Raw genomic sequence first — 18,238 nt, 5'->3', positions numbered from 1 at the left:
GAGTTCCTACTAGGTGCCAAGCATTAATGTAATGTAAGTGGTTTGGGGAAATACAAAGGTGAGCAGCATGTACTCTGAGTCCTCCCTCCCTGCACCTCTCCTCTGAGGTCCCAGGGCTGGATGTGGGACACACAGTCTTGCCCAAGTTGATTTCAGGAGTAGAGCAGGGAGTGGGGTGCGGGGAGAATGCACGTGCCAGATGCTTCTGTTTGGGAAGATCCTGGGAAATGGTCTACAGTCAGGAATTGGGGTTCAGCGGTATAGGGGGTCACAAACTCTAGTCGTCGTCTGCCATGCCGAGAGCCCATCCCTGGGGCGGCTCTAACAGTCTCTGGGCAGAGCACCGCCCCTTGTGCCCTGTCTTTTCTGCCTGAACCAGTCCCACCTACAAAGCCCATTCCTCCCAGCTGGTGGATGGAAACCTCTCTCAGCTGCCAGGGCCTGGGCAAGTCTGCTTTGGGGCCACCTGGGAACCGGGAGTGGAAGGGACAAGCTCTTCCTCTTCTGATGCAGGCCTGCCTTGCCTGAGGCCATGTCACCTTGCCCCAGCAGTGTCCCAGGGATGTGAGAACTGAGACGCTGAGCCCTGGGGAGGTGAGCATCTCAGGCTGACACCACTGCAGACAGCACACCACAGAGGCCCGGTAGAGACTCTTGTAGACAGGAATGTGTGAATCTATTAAAATGTCTGAGGACCTCCTGTCCTCTGTGAAAAGGCGACATCAATGACATTTTCCTGCTGACATGCTTCTGCCCACTAGCATCCCTCCCAGCATGTCCTCATTTGTCACCTCCTAACTTGAGTTCTGGGGCAAATCTGGAAACTTATTTGGGACGGACCACCGGCTTCTTGGACATCTGTTCCCTCCAAACCACCTGCGAGGCTAGTCCGCAAGGCAGAGGGGCTTCCTGTAGCGGAGCGGCAATCTGTCCCCTTCAACTTCTTCTCTGCTTCCTTGCAGCTCACCTTGCAGAGCGCCAAGTCCCGAGTGGCCTTCTTTGAAGAGCTCTAGCAGGTGACTCAGCCACCCCAGGATCTACCACTTCTGCTGCTCCTGGCTCTGGCAGGATGGGTCAGACACCGTGGGAGCCATCTTAGACGGACTGGCTGGGAGCTTTCGTGGGAGCTCTGGAACTCTCCCCCCTGAGTGGAGAGCCCAACCCCCTTCATGTGCAATTGCCTTGAACTGTGACCCTGCAGAGATTTCTCTCATGGGGTTCTAGTTCTCCTGACCTAAGTCTTTAAATTTCTTCAGAAGTATTTGTCTTTCCTTGTCTAATGTGTGACCCCATACTTCCTTCGTCAAAGGCACCCTGGCGGGGGGGGGGGGGGGGTTGTCTTACTGTCCAGTGCTGACCCCCCAGCCCAGGCTGGGAAGCAGTTGTACGGAGTGAAGTGCACAGGCCTCTGGAGGCCAGGAGGCTGGTGCCACCACCCAGAGTGGCAAACCAGAGTCCAAGGGTCAGGTGGGAGCCACTGGCCCTTTTCACCCCCCTTCATCCTTAGCCTCTCCTGCTGTGTTGGGCTGGGGGACCCCCTTGACATGCTTTAGTCAGCACCTGGTAGCTCAGTCATGACTGGGGGGCTCTGTAGGGCTCTGGGGCCCAAACACTGAGCTCCACTGGCCCCAGCCTGCCTTGCTGATATGAATCACCTTTCTCCTGGCCGGCTGCCAGCAAGCCCCTCCTGACCCATTGTACCTGGGCCCCCTTTTGAGGCTGCCCTCATTCCCCAGAGGACCCTTCATTTTCTATTCCCTTGTGGGCCATATGGGGTCCCTTTGTGCCCCTCCCAGTGTGAGCTGGCACACAACTACCCACCCACCCGTGCCTGCAGCAGGCCATAGACCACCCTGTGGCCCACGCTGCCGCCACTTTCCTGCTCTTTCTTTTCTCCGGGGCTTGGTAGCCCTGCTGTGACTCACTGGGCCATTCAGATCCTTCCAATGGGGCTGTTATGCAGAGCAGGTGATAAGCCTTAACCAGTAAAAAGGCATTTATTCAGTGAAGCCGTGTGAGGGCCTAGAGATATTCTGAGAGCACAGTGGCCTCCGACAATCCATTGTGATTTGAGAAGCTGAGCAGCTCACAGAGAGCCTGCCTGTTTTCTACTTTCAGGCTGACCTAACGGTGTCCCTAGCTGGCTGCCATTTTCTTGGGCCACCTTGCCCCAAGGAAGCCAACCCTGTGTGTCACCCCACCCCTTAGGACACACAGGGTGGGATTTTGCATCTGGACACTAAGTGTGGATGGCACAGAGTTCTCCCTGTCCCTCAAAAGGTCTCTTCTCCGGAGACATGGGGGGAGTCCTCTCACTTTTGTAATGTAGGGTCTGGTTTTTGTGTTGAGGCTCTGTCTCCTCAGGCGCACCACCCATCCCTGAATTTCCAGGAGAGTTACTTTCCTCCTGACCTGTAAATTTAATCCTTCACAGTTGCTGTGGGCATAGGAGCATGGTGGTGGTTTATAAAAACATTGTCCAGCTTTTTAATTATTATTATTATTTAACTGCCGTGTGTATGTCTGAAGTTTGGGAAATGCCAAGCTCTGTGGCCATAAGGGAGCTGGACTGTGCCAGAGCTGCGGCAGGAGCCCCCTTGGGCCTGGGGAGCAGCCTCGGGAGGCCAGCAGAGCCCTGCTCAGCCAGGAACAGCTGGGTTCTCGGCAGGTGGGGGCTGGTGGGCACCTCCGAAGATGGATGGGCGGAGAGGGTGGCGGCCCTCAGAAAGGTCTTGAGCCCCAGTAGAAGGAGAAAGATTGAAAGAGGAGCTTGGTTTTTCAGAAATGTGTGCCTGTGTTTTTTAAAGTGAACATTTTTAGGGCTGGGAGTTTATCAAATAAGGAAGCCTCTCACCTCCGCTGAGAGCACGGCTCTGGCCATGATTATTTCATTACGAGCACTTGTGAGGGTTCTTGGGCATACTCACCATTCATGAAGTCACTAACCAGCTGTGACCTGCCGTGAGGCTGCACTGTCAACCCTTAGCTCTTCCACTCAGACCACCTCGAGGGTTCGTTCATCCTGATTGAGGCCTCGCCTCAGTCACAGCCACGCTCTGACCTGTGCTATTGACTCAATTATTCATGTACCCACCAGGCCCCACTAGACAACACCCTGTGGCATTACATAACACTTCTTAAGTGACTGTGTTTTGTGATCTTGGGTGCAGGTTTCTCTCTCTCTCTTTCAAGTCAAAACAGCAAGTCCAGAGGCTGACAACCGTGGACAGTGACGAAGTGTTGCTTGCTGACAGTGCCGGAGCTTCATAGCCCCTAGAGAGGGTGACCTTGGCAGGGAGGCAGCCCTGGGGCCAGGCTGTGGGCTTCCAGGGAGGCTCCATCCCTTTTCAAAGACATCAAGCCCCACTTCCTGTGGGGCCTGAGTTTCGACACCTGTCAGGGCCAGACCCTGGGAGACTTATTTTCTGTTTTGGGGGATTGTTGTAATTTAAATGATTGTTTTAATAAAAATTCTAAGCTGTAAAAAGTTCATCGTGGGCTTTCACAATTTGCCTGTTGCTCAGGCCCGCTGAGGTGGCAAGACCATTGGGCTTGGTGACAGGACCACCTCTTGGGTACTGAGTCAGCACCTCTGTCCTCCCTGCCTCCCCAGGACTTCAACTTCAGCCCCATGTCTTTGTGGTAAAAGGATCACCTTTCCTGGGCTGATGACAGCACCTCTTCCTATACCTTCACCTGGGCACTCCCTTCCCTCTTCCTGTGGGGCACTCAGAGCCTGGACCTGGTCCTGGTGCCTGTTTCCTTTCCACACCCACTACCTGTCCTCAGTTCCACACCTGAAAACTAGGGTACTGCTCCTGGGTTTCCCCTTCTGGGCTCTGGAGGAGGGGATTGGGGGCATGCAGAGCCACTGGGGCTCTGGGCACTGTCTGCTGGACAGATGAGGCCCAGCTATTGTCATAGGACCACACAAATTACAAAGCCTAAAATCAGAGATTCGGGCGGCACATGTGTTATCAGGACTGCTGAGGAACCACGGTTCTGCCTGCCAACGGCAGAATGCATTTCAGGTCTTCATTATACCAGCCCATAAGGAAAAGAACCCATCAGAATACACAAAAATTTCCAAGAATTTAAGTTAAATATAGTTTGTATATATTTGGAAAGGTATGTTTGAAGCTGTAAAATAAGAAAATTGTAAAATTGGTGAACAATATTTCATAATTTTAAATTTATAGAACTAGTAACTAATTAGAACACTTATTCGATAAATAATAATATGAAACTGCTTCATTTCTTAAATATAGATTATGTTGTTTTCAGTGATCAGAAATAGTTTGATTTCCTATGTAGTGTGAGTCAGAGAAAATACTTCATAAATACTGCTCATTTGAAGCTATCCAGACAATACTTTTAAAGCCAACCCCCGACCCCCAGATGTTGGTAATATGCTCCCACAGGTCCTGCAGTCCCCATTAAGTGAAGTTAGAATTAATAATACTGCCTGACATCTTGGTATGGGGGAGACTGGTCTCGGTCGCCTCTGCTTTTCTCTAGTGTCCTTTGACCATGCCGTAAGCCTAAAGGTGCTGGGTGGCCCTCAGTGCTTAGCTGTGTGTTTGCGACCTGGTCCCGTGGATCCCTGAGCAGCCCCCCCCCCCCCCCCCCAGCGCTTGATTCTTTGCCTTCAGTCCTCGCAGGGACCGAAGCTGAGTGCCTGGCAGCTGTCCCCAGGGCTGCCCACCCCGAGAGCTTTCGCTTTGGAGGATTGGATAGGGAGCCACCCACGGGTAACGATGAGTTGGCAGCGGGACCCTGGGGAGAAAGGTATTGGTGAGAAGATTGCTGCAACCGTGTCTAATCCAATTTCTTGCACGTCTGGGGAAGGGAAAGTCGAGCCATCCGCATATTCTCCGTCTCCCTCGCAGACAGCCCAGGCAGCCGAGAGAGGCCACCACGGGCTCTTGTCCCCTCCCGGGGCTCCCTGGCAGCCTGTCATTGCTGCATTATGACAGGATGCTGCGTCCTCGGGCCCGGCTCGGGTAGGAGTCGGAGCTCGTTTACAGGGAGGCAGCTCGGGGCCATTCATCAGCACCACGAGGACTGACTCAGAGGAACCCCCACTGTGTCTTCTCCCGGTTTCCACTAGATGCCCATTTCTCACTGGGATGCTGGCCCCAGAATAGCTCCTGGCACGTTGCCTCAGAGCCTAGGAAATCAAGACGTCTCCTGACGAGCTCCACAGTCGGAGCAGCCAGAGCCGCCCGGCCGTCCACTAGGCCGCACGCCTGCTCCGTGCCCCTTCCCTGCAGGGCTGGACGCTTTGCTTCCCAAAACCTGTTTCCCTCTCTGTAAAGAGAGTTGACAGTGATGCCTCTGGGACCTTGTCAGGATAACATGAAGAACAGATGCAAAAAGCACTCCGATTTCTATGAAAAAACGGGTGAGGGTAGGGAGCAGTATTACCATTATTTACAAGTAATGGAAGCAGCGCGCACGGAGAGACGCGACATCCTTTCTTTACACCCAGCCATGGGGAGGGCTGAGGAAACCACGCGGCCGAGGGCTCAGGGCCCTCCCCGGCTTGGAACTCAGAAAGACCTGGGGTCAAAGCCCTGCTCAGCCCCTTGCCAGCCTGGTGATCCCAGGCAAGTTACCTAAGTTTTGGGCACAGCAATATCTTCACCTAAATGGGAAATTGTATAGGGTTTTGTGGGGATTAATAATGCTGGGTCTGAGGAGGGTGGCTCTTTTTCCAGATGCTTCCTCGGGGTGGGGGTGGGTTGCAGGAGGAAGCAGAGAAAAGAGCAGTGGTGACCCAGAGGAAGCCCTGACTCAGAGGGACCAAGCCCACCAGCGGCCCCCACACGGGCCCCATCCCTCCACCTGCACCAGGAGCTTAATGAACCTGCATCTGGCCTGTTTGTCGTCGCTGTGTTTGCCCAGTGCCAGCTGCAAAGCCCGGGAGATGATAGATAACCCAGGCTAGAGCCGCCTGGAAAGGATGTTCTGGTTTGTCACATTAATACTTGCTGCTCCAGTCAATAATTTACTGGAGGCTCAGGGTGGCAGAGGGGCTAGGTGGGCAGCGCTAGGCTCTGCACCTGGAGCTCTTCCCAGAGCCCGTGGGTACCTGGGCTGTAAAAACCCAACCGAAGATGCCAGGGAGGCCCAGCAGTGACCTACTTTTCTCTTAACAGGCATAAGGAAGAAGTCCCCTTGGAGTCGTGCCCATTTCCAATATAAATAATGTAATTCCCCAGCCTGCCTGCTAGGGAGAAGGGGCAGCCTCCGATCTGAAGGAATTAAGTCAGTAAACAAAAGTGAAGAGGGCTGCGGGGGTGGCTCCTTGAGGGCACCTGCTGTGCCACTTGCCCTGAGAGAGGAGTTAACTTCAGACAAGCGAAGTGGTCCAGTGGGAAAGCCTCACTCTCACTCCCCCTCCCCCTGGATTTCCCTGAAGTCTCCCTTTTCCCAGCCGAGGCCTGAGACATCTTCCTGGGCGCCCGGCACACACCTGCCGCAGCCCACCCTCCCCGACAACCGCCCAGCTTGCGCCCTGTGTAATTTTCAGTGGAAGATAGTTCTGGGATCAGCTGCTGAGCCCGGGGCCCTGGGCTGGAGAAGGGCTCCCGGTGGGAGGAAGGGGCTCAGAGGCTGGCGGAGCCACCCGGACTGTGTCCCACCATCACTCAGGAGAGCAGGGCGTGGGCTCTGGCCCCTCCAGCTCTCCCTCCACTTCCAGCCGTATGGCCTTGAGGAAGTCCCCTCCACTCTCTGGGCTTCCATGTCCTCTGCTGTAAAGAGTCGGGTTGGACCAGAGGGACTCTGAGGCCCCTTCCTGTTCCAACAGTCTTCGAATGTCATGTTTCTGAAGGAATTCCTCAGGCTGGTCTCCCAGGTGCTGTCAAACCAGTGTCACGGTCCAGGGACCCAGCATCCCACAGGGGCGGCCACAGACACAAGCTGGACTAGAACCAGGTGCCCTCCCTGGACAGCCAGCCTCATCCCACCCCTTCTTCCAGCCCCACACGCCTCTGGCACAAATTGGGGAGTGGCAGTTGTGGTGCCAGCCCTGAGTTAATGTGAAGGGCAGTGGGCAACAGGGCAGCCAGTTGGCATCGCCACTGTGTGCTTCCTGCTCCCTCCTCCCGAGCAGGGCCCCCCCCCCGCCCCCCCCCCCCCCCCCCCCGCTCCTGTCAGCCCAGGTAGAGGATGGGGTGACGTGCTGCACCATGGGCCAGGCCTGCTGTGACAGTGGCTCTGCTCTAAAACCCACGGGGACCTCCCTTTATTGCCCACTCCAGATCCCTCCCCCAGCCTTCCCCTCCCAGCCATAGTTCCGGAGGCTGAATCTATTAAGTCCTTCATATTAGCCAGCAAAGGGGAAACAACTCTCTTTCATCTTAACTGGAGTGAATTTGCATTAACACCTGGGGAGTTCTGTTTGCCTTGAGAAAGCACATTGCTATTCTGAGCTGCGCGCGCTGCGGAGTCCGTCGCAGTACCCTCTTCTTTTATTAATACGGCTTCTTTCCCCCCCCTCCTCTTTCACCTGGGAGGAGGGAGAGCAGCTGGGGATGCCAGGGCTCCCCGCCCCACATAGGAAGGCCCCGGAAACGCCGAGAGAAGCGGGAGCAGGGAGCGGCTTCCAGGTGGAGCTGGCATCTTCCCCGCCAGCTTGCGAGCTGGCCACCAGGCTCCAGGGACAGCCCCCACCCCAGCCCAAACTCAGGACCCCCGTTTGTCAAGCTCTGCTGTGGCCAGTCAGTGCTGGGTGCAGGGTGGAGAGGCTCAGGAAGGCCACAGTGGGGGAGACGCGGCCCACTTTGAGGAGCTCCTTAGGCAGGGAAGGGGCCAGGACATGCAGATAACTCAGAGATAACTCCCACTGGGCTGAGGGGCTCCGAGGTCATGATGTGGAAGTCACGGCATTACGGGTGGGCCTGACGCAGTGGCTGCTTTGTGTCTGCCCCGAAAACACTGCTCCTGACCCTCTGGCACCAGGACTGTCATCGGCCACCTCATGTCCTATAGGGCAGTAGCTCATCAGTGCAACTTAAGAGTGACGGCACCCAGGAAATGTGGAATCTAGGATGGGTGTGGGTTGGGCAGATCTTGTTTTTAGGTCTCAGATCTGGGACCCAGGTCCTAGAAGGAGAGAAAGAGAGGTCAGGGGAGGAAACAGTGAGCAGTGACACCCCGGCCCTCCACCCCACTCGCCTTCTAGTCTTTCTGGAGACACAGCTCCTGTCCTGAGTCCAGACCTGGAATGGACATGAGCCCCCACTCCCTCCCTCCAGCTCCCATGGGCTCAGTAGTTGAGGGAGGCCCAGAGTCCTAGATGAGCAGTGAAACAGCCTCCCTCCAGCCCCCCACCTCCTGGTGATCCCAGGAGATAGGGAAGGAGGGAAGATGTAGGGAAGACAAGAGGGGCCAGGCCCCATCTTCTCGGGGGTGGAGAGTTAGGCAGAGAAAGGGACTATGGGTAGCACAGCAGAGCTGGAGTGGGGTGGGGGACCCCCCTATGCTGCTCAGAGGAGAGGGTTTGGCCTCTCGACCCTCACATTCCTCTCCTGCATAATCGACGCAGTTCCCGCTGACCACAGGGCCATCATGGGGGTTGACCGGAATCGTGGATACCAGGTTCTGAGCCAGTGCTTGCCGCAGCGAGAGTTTATTAAACGAGGCCTGCCGCTGTGTGGCTATATAGCTATTTACTGTTAGTTTGTTCTGACTCAGTTATCAGAGGAGACAGCTCAGGGAAGCAGGGGCCATCACGGCCAGGAGGGGTTCTCCCACGGCTCTGCCACCCACTCCTGCACCCTGGGCTCCTCTCCAGATCACCCTGAATCCCCCAGCCCGCCAGCATGAAGAGGGGGGCAGGACGTGGCTGTTGGGGGATCCCCCAGCACTGGGGTTCAGGCTCTTCTGGGTTGACAGCAGGAGAGGGGCTGGGCGTAGCCCCTTGAGACTCAGAGGGGAGTCCAGAGGGACTGGAGTCTTGGGCTGGCATCAGCATTCCACAGGCATCCCTGGCCCTCCAGCAGCCTGCCCAAGACTGGGTCCATGCCAGGTGCCATGCTGCTCTCTCCAGTGACATTTACCAGCCAGGAGGTGGCCACCCAGACGTGAAATCAGTGCCAGCCTGAGGCTAGACCACTTCATTAGAGCTGGCTCTGCTCCGCTGGGTAGGTCAGCACAGGCCAAGCACAGCCCCGGCCCCAAGCCCCTCGGCTCCTCTGGGCCCTGCTGCTTGGCTCAAAAGGGCAGGGCCCACCCTTCACCTCTACCCCAGCACTGACCCTGTCTGCCTGGGTCAGGGCCATAACATCCCCTGAGGATGGAAACACTAGCAACAGCGATTGGTGTTGGCCTAGGCATTCCTGGTCGGCCTCCTTCGACCTCAGCAGTCCCAGGAGGGCCACATTCACCACTGCACACGCCAGCCCGGGCTCACGGCACTGGCTCCCACTTAGGTCATTACCTGGTGGCATCATGAGGCCCCATGAGAGCCCTGTGCAGTCGCCATCCCTCCCATGTGAGGCAGGAAGAGACTAAGGCTCAGAGAGGCCAAGTGAGTTCTCAGAACTGGGGTTTGAACCCAATTTTACCCACTCCCTGGGCTCATTCTCCCCCTTGGCTTCAAAGGAGACTCCCTCCCTCAGGCCCAGCTCAGAGCAGGCGGGACAGAAGTCCTCCCTTCACATTGCCTGGGTGTGGCCATGGGCCCTCTGAGCGGCCTGGCAGTGGGGACAAACCCCTGGGCACGACAGGTGTGGGAAAGGCCGTCCAGGGGCGGTGTCAGATTCTGGGAGAGGCGGTCCCAGTCCTGGCCTCGACCCCCACAGGGGATGAATAGGTGATGTGGGGGTTGGGCTTAGTGCATTTGGGGTACATGTGCCCATTCATTCACGTGCCCCCACTTGCCAGCTCCTCACTGAGCTTTTCCCTGGTGGGGATGTGGGGCCCTTGCGGGACAGAAAGAGCGAGAGTCCTGGGTGCAGGTGTGGGCTTCGTCTCCTCCCAGCTGGGGGTCATGGCAACCCCTTGGCTCCAATTTTTGAAGCTCGAAAACGGGGTCACTGATGTCTGCCTCAGATAAGTAAATAAGACAATGCACTTTAAGTGCTCAGCACTGTGCCCGGCACCCAGTGCCCGGCGATCGCCAGGGAGCACACGCTACCCAAAGGGATGATCTCCCTTCACCGTCTCATTGATCAAAACTCAGACTTTATCCACCTGGCACTTCCAGAGTGCCTGGGGCAAGCAGGTGGCTGAAACCTTCTAGTCTGATTCCCCCTGCCCAGCACGGAGCCTGGCACAGAGGAGGTGCTCAGTACCTATTTGCTGAGTGAATGAATGAGTCTCAGTTTCCGGAACGAGGATCTTAAAGTGCCCGAGGATCTTACCCCACTCCCTCGGCTGTTGTGCAATTCAGGTGAAATGATGGCTCAGAAAGCATTTGTTTTTATAATAAATAAAAAAAAGAGGAGGAGGGAGGCAGTGACTTCCCAGCAAACAGCGGGGTGCTGGGCGAGAGTCTGGGGCACGATGTCCCCCTGGCCAGCTGGTCCGGACAGCTGAGCTGTAATCGCCACAGTCCCTAGTCATCGCTCAGCCACCCCCTCCCTCGGCCCCTCTGGCTCCGAGGAGCATCCATCAGCGTCTCCTTCCCCTCCGACAGCCCAGACAATTAGCCAGTCCCGCCTGAACCCGCAGGCCCTGGCCCTGCCGCTTGGAGCCGCTGCTGCCGCCCCCTCCGCCAGCCCCCCTCAGAGCCTGGTGGAGGCTGCGAGGCAGGCACGAGCCTCAAATCCGAATCCATGAGACCTCTCCTCTACTAGGTGAGGGGACACTGCTGTGTCCCCATTTTACAGACAAGGACATTGATTCCCAGAGGCCAGAGACTTGTCCGGGCTCAACGAGTGAGTCCCAGAACTGTCACTCAAGCGCTGGTTAATCTAGTTCCTGAGTCTCCGCTTTTAACTTCTACCGCCCCCCCTCCAGGCCTCAGTTTCCCCTGCACGCTAGACAGCTGCAGACTTCCTGAAGTTTCCAGCCCTGTGGAGCCTGGCAGAGGGGCTGCTGCCGCTCGCCCCATCCGTGCCCCAGGGACAGCATGATAGATGAGGATCCCGTGGGGGGCAGGTGCGACACGCCCACACATGCTTGGACCAACCGTTGGGTGATGGATCTTTTCCTCTCCCCTCCCCAGGGGCTCAGCTCCATCTGGTCAGGCGTAGTGCCAGGCTGATGCACGGGCCGCCTGCGAGGTCACCCTCACTTCGGCCGCCACCCGCATCCTCACTGCTGTGCTCCAGGGTCAAGAGGGCAGCTCTGAGGTCCCTCATTCAGTCACTCAACAAACACATCAAGGCCTATATGCGCTGGAACACAGAGCAAGCAAGACAGACTAGGAAACGAGCTGTCACCCACCAGTGTGACAAATGTCACAGGGCAAATAGAGGGTAGCTGTGAGAGCCAGAGGGGGAACTCGGATCCCAGGGACCAGGGTGAGGGGTGTGACTGAGGTGTGGGAGCAGCTTACACAAAGGCCAAGAAGTGAGAAAGAACAAGGTATGTTCATGCAACTGCAACAAGTCAGGGTGACTAAGGCACGGAGACAGGATGGGGCCGGGGGCCAGGGGGCCAGGGGAGGCTGGGGTGTAGGGTGAGGCTAGTTTGGGTGAGAGAAATGAGGAGCCAGGTGGGCACTTCCGGAAGATCTTGCCACTTCTGGAGGAGGGCGACCTGCCAAGGGCCTGCTGAAATAGAGGAGCAGGAGAGAGGGAGCCCTGGTGCGGTGGGACAGGGGAGGGATGTGAGACTGCTGCCGACAGCAGTCAGGGCCCGAAGCCAGGGGATGACAGTATTAGCCCCACTTTACAGATGAGGAAACCGAGCCTTGGCAATGGGGAAGGACTAGCCCAAGGTCACTTTTGGAGAGAGAGGCAGAGCTGGGCTGCAGGTAAGGTTGTGTGAGAGCTGATGGCCCCTCAAACCCTAACATCCAGGCCTCTAGTCCGAGGACACCCCCTCACCAGCACCGGCACCGCCTCATTCAGGGAAGCAGCTGTCCCTTCCTGCTGCCACAGACAGGAGCCAGGCAAGAAATATCGCATCATTAAAATGACAAATCCCTTCACTAACTGAACTGGAAGGTCTGTCTCCCTGCCTCAGATCCCTTCGGCCCCACTCTCCCCCTTGCCCCCAGGCTCACATTCCCTTCTAGACCAGCAAAAAGGCCTGGCTGGGACCACTGCTTTGTCCCTGAGATGACCTTGGGCCTCCAACCTTCCAACAGGGTCTGGGTGGGGGGGGAACTTTATTCTACAGCTGAGGGAAGAGGCTCAAAGAGGGGACAAGACCCTCAGCTGGGGCTCCCTCCTTTGCAAAGGTCCTTGCCATTGGCCCGTGTTAGCAGTAGGGAGCGGAGGGTGCTCCAAGTGACCCCAAAGGCCCCTTCCAACCCTAGGATTCCACAGCCATGCCCTGCTCCTACTCAGAACAAGTCTGAAGCCACACTCACCTTCCAGAACAGTGTTCCCAGCTCGTGATTGGTTATAGAGCCTTTTTCCTTCAGGGTCAAACCTGTCTCCCACCTTGGGGGGCATTTTCTTGTCTGAGCCTCACCCTGTGGAGTATGGATCAGGGGTCTTTCTCCTGAATGTACAGGCAGGAAATCCTCCGGCCTTAGGCAGGTTGCTGCCCTCAGTTTCCCCTTCTGACAGTGGGGGACTGACCTTGGTTTTTTGACTGAAGGTGAGGCTTGTGCAGGGTGCGGAGTGAGAATATGTCTCTCCCCACAGCCACCCATATATGTCGGTGTCTCATCTACACCTGCGTGTGTGGAGAGGCCCACATGTGCAAAGTTCACTGAACCTCAGACATATGTGCTCATATCGAATCTGCCCCAGCTGAGCTCCAGCTCCGCTCCGCCCTGAATTCTCAGGCCCCAGGTGCTCAGACCCCCGCATGTACACATCCACCCCGGCACGTGTGTGCACCCACACCCGGCCACAGATGCACACATCTGGGCTGACGTGCCCACGTGCATTCTGGCAGGCATGCCCACACCCCCTCATGTGTCCACCAGACCCATCTGTGTACATCTGTGTCATGTGCACAGCCACTGAGAGCCCCATGTGGAGTTTGGCTTTTCTGGGAAGCGGGGCAGGTGAGCAGATGTGGGGAGACGCTGCCCAGCCCAGCAGGCAGCCCAGGTTCGCAGAATGAACCCCCTTTCACCATCCCTCCTCCAGGCCAGCCAGCAAGGACACGCTGTTCGTCCGCCCAGTGTCCTGGTCTCCTTGGACGCAGACAGAGCCCACAGAGACGTCTGGCGCATCCTGACTCAGTCACAGGAGCTGCTATGCTCCCCTGCCCCCGCTCCCTTCCCTGTCCCCAGAGCTGTCCAGCCTGTCCTTCCCCACCTGGTGGGCAGCTACACCAGCCCCCACTCTCAGGTCCTTGGTGGGGAGAGTGATTCTTTCAGGAATCACCATGAGGTATCTCCCAGGCCCTCCCACCTGACCTCAGACAGGTCCTTCCTCTCTCAAGACCTCAGTGTTCCCTTCTGAAAAATGGGAAGGAGGTCGAACTAGAAATTTGCCAAGGTCCTGTCCATCTCTGGCTGTGTGATTCTTCCAAAGGCCAGGAGAAGGAAGGGGGGGGGGTGTCAGGTGAGGAGATACAGGGAGGAGGAAGCAGGGTTGTAGGGACAACCCCTCCCAACACCAGGCCTCACAGGGTTAGGGGTTGGAGCACCCCTGAGTCTGGGGCTGTGCTTGGTGTGCAGTCTCTCAGTTGATCTTTCCTGCTCCCTCCCAGTGGGTGCTTCATTGCCATTTTACAGATAAAGAAACTGAGGCCTGAGGAGATAGCATGAGGAGCCAGGAGCTCCCAAGCTCCCTGCACTTCCCCACACTAAGGGCCACAGTGTGGGCGCCATGCCCGAGACAACTCCAGTACTCCCCGTCCTGCCCTTGGTCAGGGAGGGTGGCCTTCCGGGAATGGCTTTCTCCAGAGCCAGGCACCTCCCTGTCCTGCTCCTGGCTCTGAGCCCACCCCTCGGCACTGCCCATCCGTCTGCTGTAGCTTCCTGGCAGGGCCAGTGGGCCATACATCACCTGATGAAGCCTGAGGCAGCCGGCCAGGGGTGGGCAGGGTGTTGCCGGGAGCTCTGGACCCCAGAGCTTGGCCCGGGTACGACCCACCTTGGTGCCGAAGGTCCCCTGCCTGTGAACAGGGAGCTGGGTCCAGCAGAGGAGGGGTCTCCTTAAAGTCCAAAGCCCACCATGGAGTAGCCACTTCTTGTGGGGAGGGATGAGGGAGGTAGTTGGACGCCACGAGGTGACCTGGCTGAAGGGGAGTGTAGGTCGAGCTAATGGCTGAGCAGGTGGAAGGCACCAAGGTTGAACATTTGGCAGGAAGACAGAGATTTTATCTCTCTCCCCCCCCCCCCCCCAAGTAATTTGCTGATGTAGGTCGCTGGGGTGCTGTCTCCTGACTGAGTTACTGATGGGGAGTGGGAGCCAGGAGGGCCACTGGGAAAGGCTCACAGCCAGGGGTGTCTCAGCCCCACATCAGCCACCTGCCCTCACCTGGGCTGCCTCTTTAGGGAGCCTCCAGTTCATTCATTCATTCATTCATTCATTCATTCATTCATTCGACAACTATGAATGAGCATCTACTGTATGTCACAACATAAGGATGCAGTAATGAACAAAATTCAGCACCAGGCAAGAAAGAAGAGTCCACAGTACGTTAGGCTGTGGTAAGTGCAAGCCAGGATAATAAAGCAGGACAGTGGGAGAACAGGTGCGGTTTGTGTGTGTTTTTATTTTTTAAGCTAAGATGGCCAAGAAAGGCCCATTGGGAAGTTGACTTTTGAGTAAAGACCTTAAGAAGGGAGTGATGTAGATGTCTAGGGGGAGAGCATTCCTGGCAGACATACAACAAGTGCAAAGGCCCTGAGGCAGGAATGTGCCTGGCTCTCTGCCAAGAGTAGGCAGGGCAGGAGGCAAGAGCAAGGGGGTGAGGAGGGAGGTGTTTTGGGCCCCTTGGTAATTTTGGCTCTTCCTTAGACTAAGGTAGATGCCATTGGAAGACTGTGAGGGGACCATGCCTGAGTTTAGGAGAGTGGCCAATGATAGGTTAGGGGACCAATGGGAAGGGCATGTTACAGAGGCCCTCTGTCCATGGTCTGTCTGTCCTCCCTCCTTCTTTCCTTCCTTCTCTGTTCTTTTTTCTTCCTTCATTAATTAATCCTCACTGAGTGCCAGGCTTTTTGTGAATTCAATCCAAAGGACACTCCACCTGCCTCCCCTCCACAGGCACCCCACAATGTCTGCCCTGCATGCCTGGGGTGATGACTGGCCCCCTCTGAGTTCCTCTCCATGCTCTGGTAGGTCAGCCGTGTCCCCTTCACATGGGTGCAGAATGGCAGCTGTGCACGTGCAGAGAACCCACCAAGTGTTGGTGTTCAGGGCTGGTAAGCCTCACACGCACCCAAGGCCAGTGTGGAGCACACACGAGATGTCCTCTCCCCTCCCTGGGCATCAGTTTCCCCATCTAAGACATGAGCACAAGGGACATGAGTGTGAGGACACAGGGAGGGGCTGGGCTTGCCCTGCACCCCATTCTATAGGAAACTGGGCTTTGGGGTACCTTTAGTGCTTCCCAAGGACTTCTCCTCTTGATATGATAGAACCCCAAGTCTGGGATAAACCTCTGGCAGGGACCCCCCCTCCTTTAGCTGCCCCAGGGGCCCTCTTGGAAGAAACAGCAGAAGAGCAGGAGGTCCCAGTGGTGACCCAGCCCTGCTCCCCGCCCTAGTCCCGCACGGCCCCCCAGTTCACCCCAGCCCCCCACAGCTCCTCTAATTACACAGCCATAAAGCACAAATCTCTAACGATCCAATTAGTAACGCTATTACTGCTCTGTCCAGGATTAAAATTACCAATTAAACTGCTGTCGATTTTATCATCACTTAGGCTCGACACAACCGGGGCACTGCGGGCCACTGCGGGCCACAGAAGATCATTAGCGGGCCTTGTGTGGGGACCGGCTCGGGCCAAGACTGCAGGCCTAACTCAGCCCTGGAGATGGTGCAGCCCTCACTGGGGACTCCAGAGGATTATAGCCCAGTTTCCTATAGAACTGGTGGTGGCCGGGATAGGAGGAGCTCCTGGAGGACCAGCCCTTCCCTGGGCAACACCTCCAGTCTGGGCCGCCCCCATGGTCCCCTCATCAAACAAAACTCACCCATTCTATGTCCCAGTCTCTCAGTGCCAGGCTAATCTTTGCAGCTGAACTCTGGGACAAGGGGCCATAGGCGCTCATCTGAAAGCCTGGCCCCCACGTCCCCTGCTTCCTCTCTCTGCCACCACAGCACCCTCCGCACACAGGCTCACTGTGCCATCCTTGTGTGATATGGTTGGGGCGAGTGCCGCTCTGATGAGCTGCTCATCAATGGTCAGCACTGTCTATCTCCCAGGTGACATGCAGGGAGCCCTTTTAGGGGCTCTCAGTGCCTTGTCTCAGAGCAGGGGAGACATTGGAGTACAAAGCCAGGGCCCAGAGAATATGCAAGTGCTGGCTCTGCCTCTTGGAGGTGGTGAGCTCCTCACCCCTGGAGGTGTGCAAACACAGGCCGCACCCAGGCCACCTGGCAGCAGGTGGTGGCAGCAGCTCAAGCACAGGGAAGGGTAAGTGTTGGGCTAGATGACTGAAGCCAGGTAGATAATTTGGCTCTCCTAAGAAAGAATTTGAGGGGTGGTGGGCAGCTAGAGACAGGGAGGGAGGCACCAACCTGAAAACTCAGCCCCAGGAGTATGCTAAGGGATTCTGGTCCAAGGAACCACGAGGATCCCTTGGAGACATGGCGTCCTTCCTCTTTCTGTGCCGGTCCTGACAAACAGGTGCCCTCATTCCCAGGTGAGGCACCAACCTCCAAGTTTCAATGACTTGCCCAAGGTCACACAGTTTTTCTCTTGGGTTTGACCCCAGAAGACATGCTTGTGCCCCCTGGTGGGTGTGCCAAGTGAGGTTGCAGAGCCCACTCATAGGGTCTGTGCACTCAGTTCCTGTGCAGCTCTTTGATCAAGTGGAAGCTTACACACAGTCCCTAGCGTCACCAGAGAGGTACAGAGAGAAGGAGACAGGCCCCTCGGGGACTTCAGGGCACCAGTCTCACCCTGCTCAGGGTGGTGAGACCCTGCAGGGAGAGGCAACTCCTCCCCCACCACCGTCATAGGCCAGGCAAGATAGGGCCTCTTCTGGGAAGAGCAATCGCCGCAGGCAGGTTGGTGGAGCATCTAGTCAGAGGCAACAGACAGGCAGGGCTCTGGGAGCCCAAAGCAATTAGGAGCTGCCTCGCACCTCGTCTCCTGCCAGCTGCCACAGCTGTCACTCAGGAAGTGGGCCTGGAGCAGGCACTGGGCCCTCAGTACCTGCGATCTCCCTCCCAGCCAGCAGCCTGGCCATGCCCTGGGGATAGGTTTCTACTTCTCACAAGTGGAGACCGAGGCCCAGAGAGGCCCAGAGAGAGGGATCTGTCATTTTCTGGGTGAGACATGCTTAAAATCCTCTTACTTTGCCCAGACTCAGTTTTCCCCACCAGGCCTTCTGCCTTTGGAGCAGTGATTCTAACCCTGGCTGTACCGTAAAAGCTACTGGAGAGCTTTTTAAAAATGCCCAGGCCCAGGCCCAGGTCCCAGCCCAGCCAGGTGAGAGCAGACTCTGTGGGATGGGGGGGTCCCGGGTGAGTCCCCTGCTGGGTTTTTGCACTTATTGACAAACCCTGCCCTGAGGGCTAGAAGCTTCTCTGCTCCTGTGGCCATGTCTCCCTCTGCCTTCTAGACCACTCCTGGGCTCGGGAGGGTCTGGGACTGGAGAAGGAGGATCTAAAGGTCCAGCCTCAGCAACAGGTGTGAGCACTGTGTGTTCTAGGGACAGTGGCACCAGGCGCTGTCACCTTTGTCATCTCATCAGATCCTCGCAGCAACTCTGGCTGTGTGGTGGCACCATCAGCCCCATTTTACAGGGGAGGAAACTGAGGCAGGACAGGTGCCACACTCAGGGCACAGAGCTGGTAAAAGAAGACAGGGTTCATTCCAGCCACACTGGACTCTGAGTCCAGCGTTCTTTCTCTATCACCAAGTTGCTTGTCAAAGAGCAACACATTCAAGGACCTGTTCCCTTCGTCCCATTTTCTCCATCACCTGCTCTGTCCTGTCTATCCCTGTCATCAAAAGGCTGGGGGGGGGTGCCC

At 56.7% G+C, this 18,238-nt stretch overlaps 1 protein-coding gene across 4 annotated transcripts in view; it reads left to right on the top strand.

Annotated features, from left to right (window-relative positions):
* The window catches only part of NF2 (NF2, moesin-ezrin-radixin like (MERLIN) tumor suppressor), a 61,208-nt gene extending 57,721 nt beyond the window's left edge, over positions 1-3,487 (top strand). For all 4 annotated transcript variants that reach the window (XM_087828464.1, XM_016198588.2, XM_016198587.2 and 1 more), the window contains one exon: positions 963-3,487. In XM_087828464.1, the coding sequence (XP_087684590.1) occupies positions 963-1,020 (58 nt within the window). In that variant the 3' untranslated portion in view covers positions 1,021-3,487. The remainder of the gene's footprint in view (positions 1-962) is intronic.
* Positions 3,488-18,238: the final 14,751 nt, after the last annotated feature.

The sequence above is a fragment of the Miniopterus natalensis genome, chromosome 20, assembly GCF_054644295.1.
Source record: "Miniopterus natalensis isolate mMinNat1 chromosome 20, mMinNat1.hap1, whole genome shotgun sequence".
Classification (NCBI taxonomy): Eukaryota; Metazoa; Chordata; class Mammalia; order Chiroptera; family Miniopteridae; genus Miniopterus; species Miniopterus natalensis.
Note: the sequence above shows the minus strand (reverse complement) of the source record. Positions and strands in the feature narration are given on the sequence as shown.